Here is a 13,691-nt window from a genome sequence, read left to right as displayed (position 1 = left end):
CTTAAGATTAGGATGATGCAGTGTAGTTTACACCACCTGCTGGACACTGAGTGTATTTCTCCATTTTCATATAATGTATTTTTTCAGTTCATTGTTGCCCCTGTCTTTTTCATTGTTTAGGTGTCAGCCGTGGCTCAGTGGATAGCACTCTTGCCTCTGAGTCAGAGGTTTGTGGGTTCAAGTCTCATTCCAGAGACTTCAGAACAAAATCCGGGCCAACACTCCCAGTGCAGTACTGTCGGAGTGTTGCACTGTTGGAGGTGCTGTCTTTCAGATGAGACATTAAACCAAGACCCCGTCTGCCCTCCCAGGTGGACGTAAAAGATCCAATGGCACTATTTCGAAGAAGAGCAGGGGAATTCTCCCCAGCGTCATGACCAACATTTATCGCTCAACCAGCACCTAAAACAGATTATCTGGTCCTTCTCACATTGCTGTTTGTGGGACTTTGCTGTGTACAAATTGGCTGCCGTGTTTCCTACATTACAACAGTGACTACACTTTAAAATACTTCATTAGTTGTAAAGAGCTCTGGGACATCCTGAAGTCGTGAAAGGCGCTTTATAAATACAACTCTTTCAATGTAATTCATTGTATGTGAAGTTCTTTCTTTCTTGGCCCGGCCATTTTGTTTTACATTATAGGATTGGCAGGATATGCAAAAGAATTGCCAGCGTTGGTCGAGGGTGCGTTTGCTTTATTCCAGGAAACAAAATGTGTAGTCTCCTGCTGAAACATCTTCCCTCAAGTTGTGGCACTCTTGCCTTTGGATAAAAGGTTATGGATTTAAGTTCCACTCCAGGAATTGAGTGCATAATCTAGACTGACACTGTAGTGCAGGACTGAAGGAGTGTTGCATTATCAGATGTGCCTTCCTTTGGATGACACATTAAACTGAGGTTCCATCCACCTATTTAAAAAGAAAGACCTGTATTTATATAGAGCTTTTCACAACCCCATGATGTCCCAAAGTGATTTTTTTTTATTCGTTCATGGGATGTGGGCGTCGCTGGTGAGGCCAGCATTTATTGCCCATCCCTAATTGCCCTCGAGAAGGTGGTGGTGAGCCGCCTTCTTGAACTGCTGCATTCCGTGTGGTGAAGGTTCTCCTACAGTGCTGTTAGGAAGGGAGTTCCAGGATTTTAACCCAGAGACGATGAAGAAACGGTGATATATTTCCAAGTCGGGATGGTGTGTGACTTGGAGGGGAACGTGCAGGTGGTGGTGTTCCCATGTGCCTGCTGCCCTTGTCCTTCTAGGTGGTAGAGGTCGCGGGTTTGGGAGATGCTGTTGAAGAAACCTTGGCGAGTTGCTGCAGTGCATCCTGTGGATGGTACACACTGCAGCCACAGTGCGCCGGTGGTGGATGGGGTGCCAATGAAGCGGGCTGCTTTGTCCTGGATGGTGTCGAGCTTCTTGAGTGTTATTGGAGCTGCACTCATCCAGGCAAGTGACCATCATACTCCTGAATTGTGCCTTGTAGATGGTGGAAAAGCTTTGGGGAGTCAGGAGGTGAGTCACTTGCCTCAGAATACCCAGCCTCTGACCTGCTCTCGTAGCCACAGTATTTATATGGCTGGTCCAGTTAAGTTTCTGGTCAATGGTGATGCCCCAGGATATTGATGGTGGAGGATTCGGCGATGGTAATGCCGTTGAATGTCAAGGGGAGGTGGTTCGACTGTCTCCTGTTGGAGATGGTCATTGCCTGGCACTTGTCTGGCGTGAATGTTACTTGCCAATTACAGCCAATTAAGTACTTTTGAAGTGTAGTCACTGTGGTAATGTAGGAATGTGGCAGCCAATTTGCGCACAGCAATGTGATAATGGCCAGATTATCTGTTCTAGTGATGTTGGTTGAGGGATAAATATTGGCCCAGGACAACTGCCAGAGCCCCCCTGCTCTTCGAACAGTGCAATGGGATCTTTTACATCCACCTGAGAAGGAAAGGGCCTCGGTTTAACATCTCGTCTGAAAGACAGCACCTCTGACAGTGCAGCATTCCTTCAGTACTGCACTAGAGTGTCAACTTAGATTTTGTGCACAAGTCTCTGGAGTGGGACTTAAGCCTACAAATTCCTGACTCGGAGGTGAACCACAGCTGACCCCGTGAGTGAACGTTAATCACATGGTACTATTTGAAGAGGAGGGTTATTCTCTGGGTCTGGTAAGGATTGGGCTAGTCTATGATTCCCGCCCCTGATCAAATATCCTGCTGAGGAATTCTATCCAGGCACTCACGGGAAGAATGGGCACTTGAAACCAACATATCTCCCTCAACGAATACCACCAAAAAACAGGCTTCGTCGTCATTCATTTCATTGCTGTTTGTGGGACATTGCTGGTTTGCTTACATTACGATTGCAGTATTTGAAAAGTTATTCGTTCTGTGAAACAATTTGAGACATTTCAGCAAATGCGGTGAGATGCTATATTAATGGAAGTATTATACTTCACTAGATTATATGTGCTCCCATATGTATTATGTTCCAATAATGGGCACAAAAGCATGATCACAGCCTATTAGCCTGTGGTCATCTCTTACCTTAATCGAGAAAGCGGAAGCTGAGAGAAAAAGGCAGACTCGCTGACTAACACTATTTGATTTTGTTCCTTTTCAGGGAATTTTATCAGATGACCGTGTGTTAGCTGCGTCACTGTGGCGACACCTCTTCAACAAACAGTGCGAGGACCCGAGACAGTTGGAGCTAATGGTGGAATATGTCCGCAAACAGGTCAGGAACGGTGGAACTAAATTGAGCTCGTAACTTCTGTTTCTCTTACAGAATCGGAATTTTACAGCACGGGGGAGGAGGCTGTTCTACCCATCGCTCCTGTGCCAGCTATCCACATAGTCCCACTTCCCTGTCCTTTTCCCATACCTATTAAACTTTTAAAATATTTCTACCTTTCTCTTTTAAAAGTCATTATGGATTCTGCTTCCACCTCCATTTCAGGTGGGTCATCATACGTTCGAACAACCCACTGTATAAGAAAATCTCAACCTATTCGTTCTTTTGGTGATGATCTTAAATTGATGCCCCTCTAGTTGTTAGTTGCATCCATATGATTTATACCAATTAGTGTTAATTGTATACAGGTGGTGCATATCAAATGGGGACTCTCTTGTATTCATTTGTATGAGAGCATATCCAGGGTGTGGAGTGGGTAATGTGGATCGCTGTGAATAAAGGCAACTGAAGACCATGCTCTAGTATTCTATCATTCACCACCTGACTCTTCAATTTATTATATAGTTACCGACTCACTGACCAGTGGAAATAGTTTTTCCCAATTTACTTTATCAAAACCTTTATCTGATCTCCTCTTAACCTTCTTTGTTCTAATGAAAAGAGCCCCGATTTCTCTCTCCTCTCATAACTAGAGCCGCTTATCCTGATATCATCATATTGACTCTCTTCAGCTCCATCTCCATAGCCTTGACATCGTTCCTATATTAAGGTGTCCGAATCTGGACACAGTATTCCAACTGCCCTAATCAATGATTTGTTTCTATTAACTCGGCTGAGAACATGCCAGGGCAACTGTAAACTTTAGAATGTCGTTGTGCTGATCTGTGGCTCCAGTCCGAGTTAACGCAGAAGACAAATATAGAGCTAAGAGCTTGATAAGATACGTTTTTAATGAGTCACTTCACTGTAAGGGTTAAAATCTGACGAGCTGCACCGTGGAGCCCTACGTTAATCCATTGGAGAGAAACAGACAATGATATTTATGTTGATGGGATTGTTCTGTTTTCAGATTATGTGCTTTCTCTCCCCGCCCCCCTCCCCCCTCCCCCCTTGCAATCTCTGCCAAGTATCTGTTAAAACATAGCACCTTATGATATCTGTTCTCTCCCGTCTGTGTGCAAAACAGCTCCCTGATGTCCTGCTTTTCCGGCACTAACTTGTACCAACATTAATTCTTGTTTGATTTCCTTCGATAAGGAAATCCTAGTAATTAGCCAGTTAGAATGAATCAGTTTGTTGCGGTTTTATTGCACAAAACAGTCACAGAAGATTCTGAGAAAACTATTATTGTGCATTTTGATTATGGTAACACTGTGATAAAACTAGTTCATTGCCTTTTTCATTAATTACTGTGATAATATCCCCAATTAGAACATGCTAACCATAATGAGAAATGGGACTAATCAGTTATTTAATTGCATAACTGTGGCGAATACAGTGTATAGTATGGCATAGTGTATTTTCTACTGTGTTGTACAATTATTTAATTGGTGACCAGTTTCACTTCAAAATTGTGTTAGTGTATGAAGCTTCGGCAGCACACGTTTGAACATAATAACTGTGCAAAAAATGATCGATATAAAGTCAGAAGCAAGTGGAATATTCCAATTCAGTACATTCAAGCATTTACTCCTGGCAGATAGCCTTTGATTCCTTCCTCCCATATTCCACATGTTCAGTTGCAGTGTTATTGCTAACTGAAAGAGCACCACTGAGCTGAGAAATGTTGAACCAATTGGTGCCCAGAATTTAGCCAATATTGTTACCAGTGTGCCTCCATTTTGTTTGGTGTTGGCATAGAATGAGTACTTTCCATTCATGACCAGCTCCTTGATTCTCACTCGTCAGTAGGGAGATCATCACTTTTTTTTCAACTTCACTCCTGAATTTGCTTCAATGGAGTCGAGCGCAGGAGACAAAACGTTCAATTTACTAAAATCAATACTCGCTAACTTATCAAAAGATAATTAAACCCAACACTTTTGTAGGTTTCTGGACTGAGAAAAGTGCAGCAATTTTCTTTTGCAGCAGACGAGTAAAAGTGGTGCTGGTAACTGGACCAGCAAATACATTCCCAATCCAGTGCCTGGTCACTGCATTGAATGTGGCTAAAATAAAGCCGTGTGTTTTTTTTTAAATGAAGTGGGAGGAGAGAGCAGTGACTTTGTATAAGCTGCTGACCTGCCCAGGTTCAGGTATACTGCACCTCTTTCCAAGCCCTTCATTTGTTTTCATGCAAAACCTGTATTGTGCAGTTCGTAACCAAAAGTAAAACCGTCACTATCAAAAATGTATTTTTTGTCTTGTGGCCTGTCACTAAATTTTCTTTGGTTTCAGCTCATCTGCTGCTGAAACCCTCATCCATGCCTTTGTTACCTCTAGACTCAACTATTCCAATGCTCTCCTGGCCGGCCTCCCACCTTGCTCCATCCGTAAACTTCAGCTCATCCAAAACTCTGCTGCCCGTATCCTAACTCGCACCATGACCCGTTCACCCATCACCCCTGTGCTCACTGACCTACATTGGATCCCGGTTTGGCAACGCCTCGATTTTAAAATTCTCATCCTTGTTTTCAAATCCCTCCATGGCCTCGCCCCTCCCTATCTCTGTAACCCCCGCCAGCCCTACAACCCTCCGAGATCTCGGCACTGCTCCAATTCTGGCCTTCTTGTGCATCCCCAATTTTCATCACTCCACCATTGGCAGCCGTGCCTTCAGTGCCTCGGCCCTAAGCTCTGGAATTCCCTCCCTAAACCTCTCCGTCTCTCTCTCTCCTCCTTCAAGACGCTCCTTAAAACCCACCTCTTTGCCCAAGCTTTTGATCACCTGCCCTAGTATCTCCTTATATGGCTCGGTGTCAGATTTTGTTTGATAATGGTCCTGTGAAGCACCTTGGGAGCACATTAAAGGCGCTATATAAATGCAAGTTGTTGTTGATCTGGCCACTTCAGTTAGAAGCCGGTATATCGAAAAATATAAGTAGACGTATCAATTTTGATGAATTGCTGTAAGCCTCCTAGATCCAAGATAGTTTGTGGACTGGAACCAGTTTGGTGAACACGCAGTATTGTCAGGATATAGAGGCGAGCAATCAGAGTGATTGAGGGATTGGAGGGATGGGATTATGAGGAGCGATAATGTAAATTGGGCATGTTCTCACTGGAAAAGAGAAGGTTGAGAGGTGATATGATTGTTGTTTCAGTATTCTAAAGGGACTAGATAACGTAAACCATGACAAGCTCTTTCACCTTGTCCAGAACAGTAGAACCAGAGGACACGGCCTGTGCTTCAAATCTAATCTGCGGAAACAATATTTCAGTGAGCGGGTGGTCGATCTCTGGAACAGGCTTCCTGGGGAGATGGTAGAAGCAGTTAGTGTTGATTCATTCAAATGCAAATTAGATAGATTTCTTTCAGAAAATAACATTTTGGGATACAGTATATGAGTAATTTGAGACATGACATGTGGTAAGTGAGCATGATTGGGAGGAACAGGTGACTTTGGACCTATGGTTCCCAAAGCCTCCCCACCACTGGGGGTTTTCCTCACCTGTCTGGGTCTGTTGGAGACTAATTGATAGAGATTGATTGCAACGATTAGTCAACAACTCCATTATCTTCGTATCATGCGACTACCAGGTTGGGAGAAGGCGAATAGATGGACCTTTGGAAATGCTAGACCAAAAGAGACAATGTAAATCCATATTGGAGGAATTGAACACTTCTTTGATACGCCCTAAAAGAGGTACGATCACTTCAGCTGAGATATCAAATTCCCCCCTCAGCTGGACAATTAAGATCCAGCACAAATTCAACCATTGGGCCTATGTCCTGTTGAAACAAAATGGAGATTTCTGTTAGATTTCTTCTGAATTAAAATCCCTTAAGTTAAAAAGAAAATTATTTCTTCATATAAACTGCTTCAGTGACCTTCATAGAATCATAGAAGTTACAACATGGAAACAGGCCCTTCGGCCCAACATGTCCATGTCGCCCAGTTTATACCACTAAGCTAGTCCCAATTGCCTGCACTTGGCCCATATCCCTCTATACCCATCTTACCCATGTAACTGTCCAAATGCTTTTTAAAATACAAAATTGTACCCGCCTCTACTACTGCCTCTGGCAGCTCGTTCCAGACACTCACCACCCTTTGAGTGAAAAGATTGCCCCTCTGGACCCTTTTGTATCTCTCCCCTCTCACCTTAAATCTATGCCCCCTCGTTATAGACTCCCCTACCTTTGGGAAAAGATTTTGACTATCGACCTTATCTATGCCCCTCATTATTTTATAGACTTCTATAAGATCACCCCTTAACCTCCTACTCTCCAGGGAAAAAAGTCCCAGTCTGTCTAACCTCTCCCTGTAAGTCAAACCATCAAGTCCCGGTAGCATCCTAGTAAATCTTTTCTGCACTCTTTCTAGTTTAATAATATCCTTTCTATAATAGGGTGACCAGAACTGTACACAGTACTCCAAGTGTGGCCTCACCAATGCCCTGTACAACTTCAACAAGACATCCCAACTCCTGCATTCAATGTTCTGACCAATGAAACCAAGCATGCCGAATGCCTTCTTCACCACCCTATCCACCTGTGACTCCACTTTCAAGGAGCTATGAATCTGTACTCCTAGATCTCTTTGTTCTATAACTCTCCCCAACGCCCTACCATTAACGGAGTAGGTCCTGGCCCGATTCGATCTACCAAAATGCATCACCTCACATTTATCTAAATTAAACTCCATCTGCCATTCATCGGCCCACTGGCCCAATTGATCAAGATCCCGTTGCAATCCCAGATAACCTTCTTCACTGTCCACAATGCCACCAATCTTGGTGTCATCTGCAAACTTACTAACCATGCCTCCTAAATTCTCATCCAAATCATTAATATAAATAACAAATAACAGCGGACCCAGCACCGATCCCTGAGGCACACCGCTGGACACAGGCATCCAGTTTGAAAAACAACCCTCTACAACCACCCTCTGTCTTCTGTCGTCAAGCCAATTTTGTATCCAATTGGCTACCTCACCTTGGATCCCATGAGATTTAACCTTATGTAACAACCTACCATGCAGTACCTTGTCAAATGCTTTGCTGAAGTCCATGTAGACCACGTCTACTGCACAGCCCTCATCTATCTTCTTGGTTACCCCTTCAAAAAACTCAATCAAATTCGTGAGACATGATTTTCCTCTCACAAAACCATGCTGACTGTTCCTAATTAGTCCCTGCCTCTCCAAATGCCTGTAGATCCTGTCCCTCAGAATACCCTCTAACAACTTACCCACTACAGATGTCAGGCTCACCGGTCTGTAGTTCCCAGGCTTTTCCCTGCCGCCCTTCTTAAACAAAGGCACAACATTTGCTACCCTCCAATCTTCAGGCACCTCACCTGTAGCGGTGGATGATTCAAATATCTCTGCTAGGGGACCCGCAATTTCCTCCCTAACCTCCCATAACGTCCTGGGATACATTTCATCAGGTCCCGGAGATTTATCTACCTTGATGCGTGTTAAGACTTCCAGCACCTCCCTCTCTGTAATATGTACACTCCTCAAGACATCACTATTTATTTCCCCAAGTTCCCTAACATCCATGCCTTTCTCAACCGTAAATACCGATGTGAAATATTCATTTAGGATCTCACCCATCTCTTGTGGTTCCACACATAGATGACCTTGTTGATCCTTAAGAGGCCCTACTCTCTCCCTAGTTACTCTTTTGCCCTTTATGTATTTGTAGAAGCTCTTTGGATTCACCTTTGCCTGATCTGCCAAAGCAATCTCATATCAAAGAAATCAAAATCCTTGCTAAAAATTGCACAAAGAAGGAAACTGGATTGATGTTAAACGTTAAACCACACTTGGAGTACTGTGCAAATCTGATCTCCACATTATCAAAAGGATACAGAGGCACTGGATAAGGTGCAAAATAGATTCACAAGGATGATACCAGAACTGGGAGGATATACTTATCAGGAAAGGCTGAACAGGCTGGGGCTCTTTTCTCTAGAAAAGAGAAGACTGAGTGGTGACCTGATAGAGGTATTTAAAATTATGTAAGGGTTTGATAGGGTAGATGTAGAGATGATGTTTCCACTTGTCAGGGAGACCAAAACTAGGGGTTATAAATATAAGATAGTCACCAATAAATGCAATAGGGAATTCAGGAGAAACTTCTTTACCCAGAGAGTGGTAAGAATGTGGAACTTGCTACCTCAAGGAATAGTTGAGGCGAATAGCATAGATGCATTTAAGGGACGCTGGATAAACACATGAGGGAGAAAGGAATAGAAGGACGTGCTGAGAGTTAGATGGAGAGGTGGGAAGAGGCTCGTGTGGAACGTAAATGCCAGCATGGACCAGTTGGGCCAAATGGCCTGTTTCTGTGCTGTAGACATAATGTAATTCTGTGTAAAGGAACCGTAATTCTAAAGGTTCATTTTAAATCTGAACATTTTATGTTACGGACTACTGTCCCCTCCAGGATTGGTGATGGAAGACGTGATATTCTATCCAATGCAATTAGAGCTTTGCTTATAGTTACTGCCTGATTGGTTGATCCATCTTTGCTGTTCCCAATCAAGTAAGGAGTAGTTCGGGCTCTGAAAGTGGAAGGATGAACCTGTTAACATCAGACACAAACTCCTCTACACATTTGTCACAAGGTCGATTAAAGATAGATTTGGCAAGACTGCCAAGATCAAGTCCATTTGACATTAAGACAATCTGACTATAATGGAGTTTTTGGAGGGAGTGGGGGAAGAGTTTGCTACATCTTTAAGTCTGAAGGACGAGTCTGTAATTATATCACACTCTTTTGACTACCCAGAATAACTATTGGAATTGTCCCATGGTAACGCATTTCATCAACACTGGACCTTGTGTGTTACTCCATTTATTGCATTGGGGCAATTGGTACTTTAATGTGCCAGTAAAGTGATGCCAAATGGTGCAGATATAATTCACATCTGTCTATTTGCTGGACAACCAAAAGGCATTTAAACTGTGTTCACTTTATACAGTCTCTATTAGAGGGGCAATAACAACATTGTTGGGAGGTGTATTGCTAGTCAGTGCGGGACATAGTACATTGGTGTACCAGGGAGCTGTACATTTGTGTAGTGCATCAGGTTTTACCTTTACGATTCCATACGTGGAGAATTGGCAATCTGGGGGAGAGGCCTAGCAGAACTAAGGTATTTCCCGAAATCAAAAGCAAAATACTGTGGATGCTGGAAATCTGAAATAAAAACATAAAATGCTGGAAAAACTCAGCAAGTCAGGCAGCATCTTTGGAGAAAGAAAGAGAGCTAACATTTCAGGTCGCAGACCCTTCATCAGAACTGGAAGAAGTTAAAGATTTAACTGTTTTTAAGCAAGTACAGAGCCAGGCGAGGGGGAGGGGGGCGGGGGAAGAACAGAAGGGAAGGACTGTGATAGGGTGGAGGACAAGAGTGATTAAATGACAAAAGGTTTATGCTCTACACGAGCCTCCTCCCTCCCTGCTTCATCTAACCCTATCAGGATATCCTTCTATTCCTTTCTCCCCCATGTGTTTATCTGGCATCCTCTTAAATGCATCTGCAATTTGCCTCAACTACTCTTTGTGGTAGCGAGTTCCACATTCTCCCCACTCTCTGGGCAAAGAAGTTTCTCCTGAATTCCCTATTGGATTTATTAGTGACTATTTTATATTTATCACCTCTAATTTTGGACTCCCCCACAGGTGGAACCATTTTCTCTATGTCCACCCACCCTATCATTATCTTAAAGAACCTTTAACTTTCTCTTGTCTAGATTTTTTTTAAACAAAACTGTAAGTATTTTTTTTTTAAAAAAAGCAGTAGATGCTAGCTCAATTAATAATTTTAAATCTGAGATCGACAGATTTTTGCTAGCCAAGGGTATTAAGTGAAATGGAACCAAGGCGGGTAGGTGGAGTTAGTATACAGATCAGCCATGATCTCATTGAATGGTGGAACAGGCTCGTGGGGCTGAATGGCCTGCTCCTATTTCTGTGTATCAAAATACTGCTATTAACTGCACAATTTTCCTCTTGGTTGGCGTTAACCATTCTAATGCGCTCTTTTTAAAAAAAATAAATGCACACAAGCCGCCTTGTTATTGAACACCAAACCCACACGCGATAAGTTGAGTTTAATAAAGAATGGGTATAATGAAATAGTTTTTGAAAATTCGGAGCGGTCAAAATCCACTGACTTAAAATGGTGAAGGACTGACAAAGACTACTGTTTAAAATGCTGGGGGAAAATTCAGTTAACTAATCTTTTTGTGCTTTTAAAGAATGGTGAAAAGATTGTGTTTAATAATCAGTCCCATACCCTTTAAACCTGTAGTTGTTTTGCTTTTTTTTTGCAAAGAAGGCTTGTAAGGATTATAGTGCCCCCGACTGTGCTGGTAATTCACGCTGACAATAGATGAAATAATTCACCTCTCCTGCAGAGGTAGCACTTGGCAAGCACTGGGTTATTGAGCAAGAGAAGTTCCTATTTAACGGAAGCCACAGGAGAGCCCTGAAGTTTCCAGTGGTAGGATGTGCTACCAATACAGAGTACTGCCAGTAGTTCCAGGGGCATATATTACACCCTGTCTTAACTGCGAAGTTAGCCTACCCTCCAAGGACCAGGTAAAAACAGCTCCATGAATCGCAATATTAAGGCTCGGAAAGTTGAGCCCCTGGGTCAGTCTGGAACTAATCCTATTTGGCAACTTATCAGGATCTGAACTTAATAACAGACTTGCCCTGGGAAGAGCATTGCTGCCAAAAAGAACTCTTTTCCCCCAGAACATGAGCAACCCAAGGCGCATCTATTGCCCAGAGCAGAAAACCATATTATGATATCTATTGGAATTCTTTTTTTTCCCTCTCTCTGCCATTTGTTCTGGAGGTTAACAATCAGTAAGCTCGTACAAGCGCCTGAGTCGACCACGGACAGTAACACAATGGGTGGGGGGGGGGGCCTTAAAATCCCTCTGTGGTGACTGGCACCATAACCCACTTTGCGTCACATCGGGTACGTGCAGTGTCGTGGTTATGTTACTGGACTAATAATCCGGAGAACACGAGTTCAAATCCCACCAGGGCGGTGTGAGCATTTGAATTCAGTTAAATAAAAAGCTGGTATCAGTAGACGTGACGGTGAAGCTGCCGGTTATTGGCCCCCTGGCCCGGTGTGCAGTTCTGTTGATTTCAGTGGAACTGGATATGGGGTGGGGCATAGAACAGATGCCTGACGTAATACCGCCTGTTTTACACCGCAGTCTAAGACCTATTTCCAGTCCAAGAAGTCCCAGATACGATATTCATGCAATGGGAATTTCTGAATGTAAATTTCTAACAGTGGAGAATGTAGAGATTGTATCTGTAACTCACTAGAAATTGTTCAGTCTCTCCCGCCCTCCACCCCCACCCCCCCCCCCGCGTCCCTCCTTCCATTGCCTGAGGATGAGATGACAGCTGTACTGATTATTGATTTGTGTGTGTATATATAATACTTGTCCCCAATATTTACAGGGAGAGGGAGAGGGGGCGCCTGTTTGTGGCCAGGAAACCCGGGATGATGGCGATCCAGCCGAATTTAAGGACAGGAACACATTAATTTTTTCTTTACTCCGTTTCGCACCCAGCAGCCGGCCAGATTGGGAGGCCGGCCGGCTGCCAGGCGGGAAAGCCTACGGTAGAAGGCCGCAGCCGGAGAGCGCTGGGGACAGTTGCCAGTAATCAGAGAATGGTGGGGGCGAGGGTAGGCAGATCGCGGGAGGGGAGGCCAATCGCGGTAGATGATTTGTTTTGGGGGGGCCGGGGGGGAAGCACTCCTGCTCCTCCCGGCCCACAAGCAGTGCTGGAAAAGCACTTACCTGCTGGACCCGGCAGCTCCTGCCTCCCTCTAGTTGCCGGGTTTTCCCGAGCCCTGGGAAATCCGGCCCACGGCCGTTGAATTCAAATGGCTCCTGAAATCTGAGAGATGTTCACTGACCCGCCTCTCCAGAGCCGGTTACTCGGATGCCCCTGAACCGGAGGTAGGCGGGTTGGGGTCGGATTTCATATTTACCAATTTAATCCTCACCCCTCTCCCGCCCGTCCTGGGGGGTTGGTTAAAATTACCCCCATAGTGTATAGGTTCCAGAATCCTGCAGAGATGGTGGAGAAACTGTTAAGATCAAACATTTGAATGAGTCACCAAGCCTACTCTGTGAACCATGCAATCCAGCTCCCTTTCTCAGAGGGACTTGGGGTCGTTCAAGAAAAGTGGTAACTCTATAGGCTAGCACGGCCCTTGTGTGTTATTTTAGTACTGTGTCAGGGTCTCAAATGTATGTTCCTATATATTTTTCACCTTTTACTACTGTGTCCCCATTTAGTAACATAACATAACATCATCAACTTGCAGTTAGTTGTACAGCGCCTTCACCATCGTATAACATCCCAATGCGCTTCACAGGAGTGTTATCGGACAAAATTTAACACCGAGCCACAGATATTAGGACAGGTGATCAAAAGCTTGGTCAATGAGATAGGAGTTAAGTAGCGTCTTAAAGGAGGAGAGAGAGGCGGAGAGGTTTAAGGAGGGAATTCCAGAGCTTAGGGCCTAGAGAGCTGAAGGCACGGCCGCCAATGGTGGAGTGATGAAGATCGGGGATGCGCAATTGGAGGAGCGCAGAGATCGCGGAGGAATTTAGGGCTGGAGGGGTGAGGCCGTGGAGGGATTTGAACAAAAGGATGAGAATTGCTGCAATCTAAAATAATCAGGGTTTCCGCTGGCAGGAACAGATCTTCTATTCAGATTGCAATGTCATACTAAAATTTGACCAAATCTTTTATAAAAAAAAGAATATATAATGTTTAATACCTGTCCTCTATGAAATCCTTCTTCAATCACCTAATGATGGTAGGAGCCCTTGTACATA

At 44.0% G+C, this 13,691-nt stretch overlaps 1 protein-coding gene across 1 annotated transcript in view; it reads left to right on the top strand.

Moving 5' to 3' along the window:
- uqcc1 (ubiquinol-cytochrome c reductase complex assembly factor 1) overlaps positions 1 to 13,691 on the top strand; it is an 86,469-nt gene that overhangs the window by 65,266 nt on the left and 7,512 nt on the right. Inside the window, exon 8 of the mRNA XM_068000227.1 lies at positions 2,620 to 2,733. Coding sequence (XP_067856328.1) covers positions 2,620 to 2,733 — 114 coding nt within the window. The remainder of the gene's footprint in view (positions 1 to 2,619; positions 2,734 to 13,691) is intronic.

Source organism: Heptranchias perlo, chromosome 19, assembly GCF_035084215.1.
Source record: "Heptranchias perlo isolate sHepPer1 chromosome 19, sHepPer1.hap1, whole genome shotgun sequence".
Lineage (NCBI taxonomy): Eukaryota > Metazoa > Chordata > Chondrichthyes > Hexanchiformes > Hexanchidae > Heptranchias > Heptranchias perlo.
Note: the sequence above shows the minus strand (reverse complement) of the source record. Positions and strands in the feature narration are given on the sequence as shown.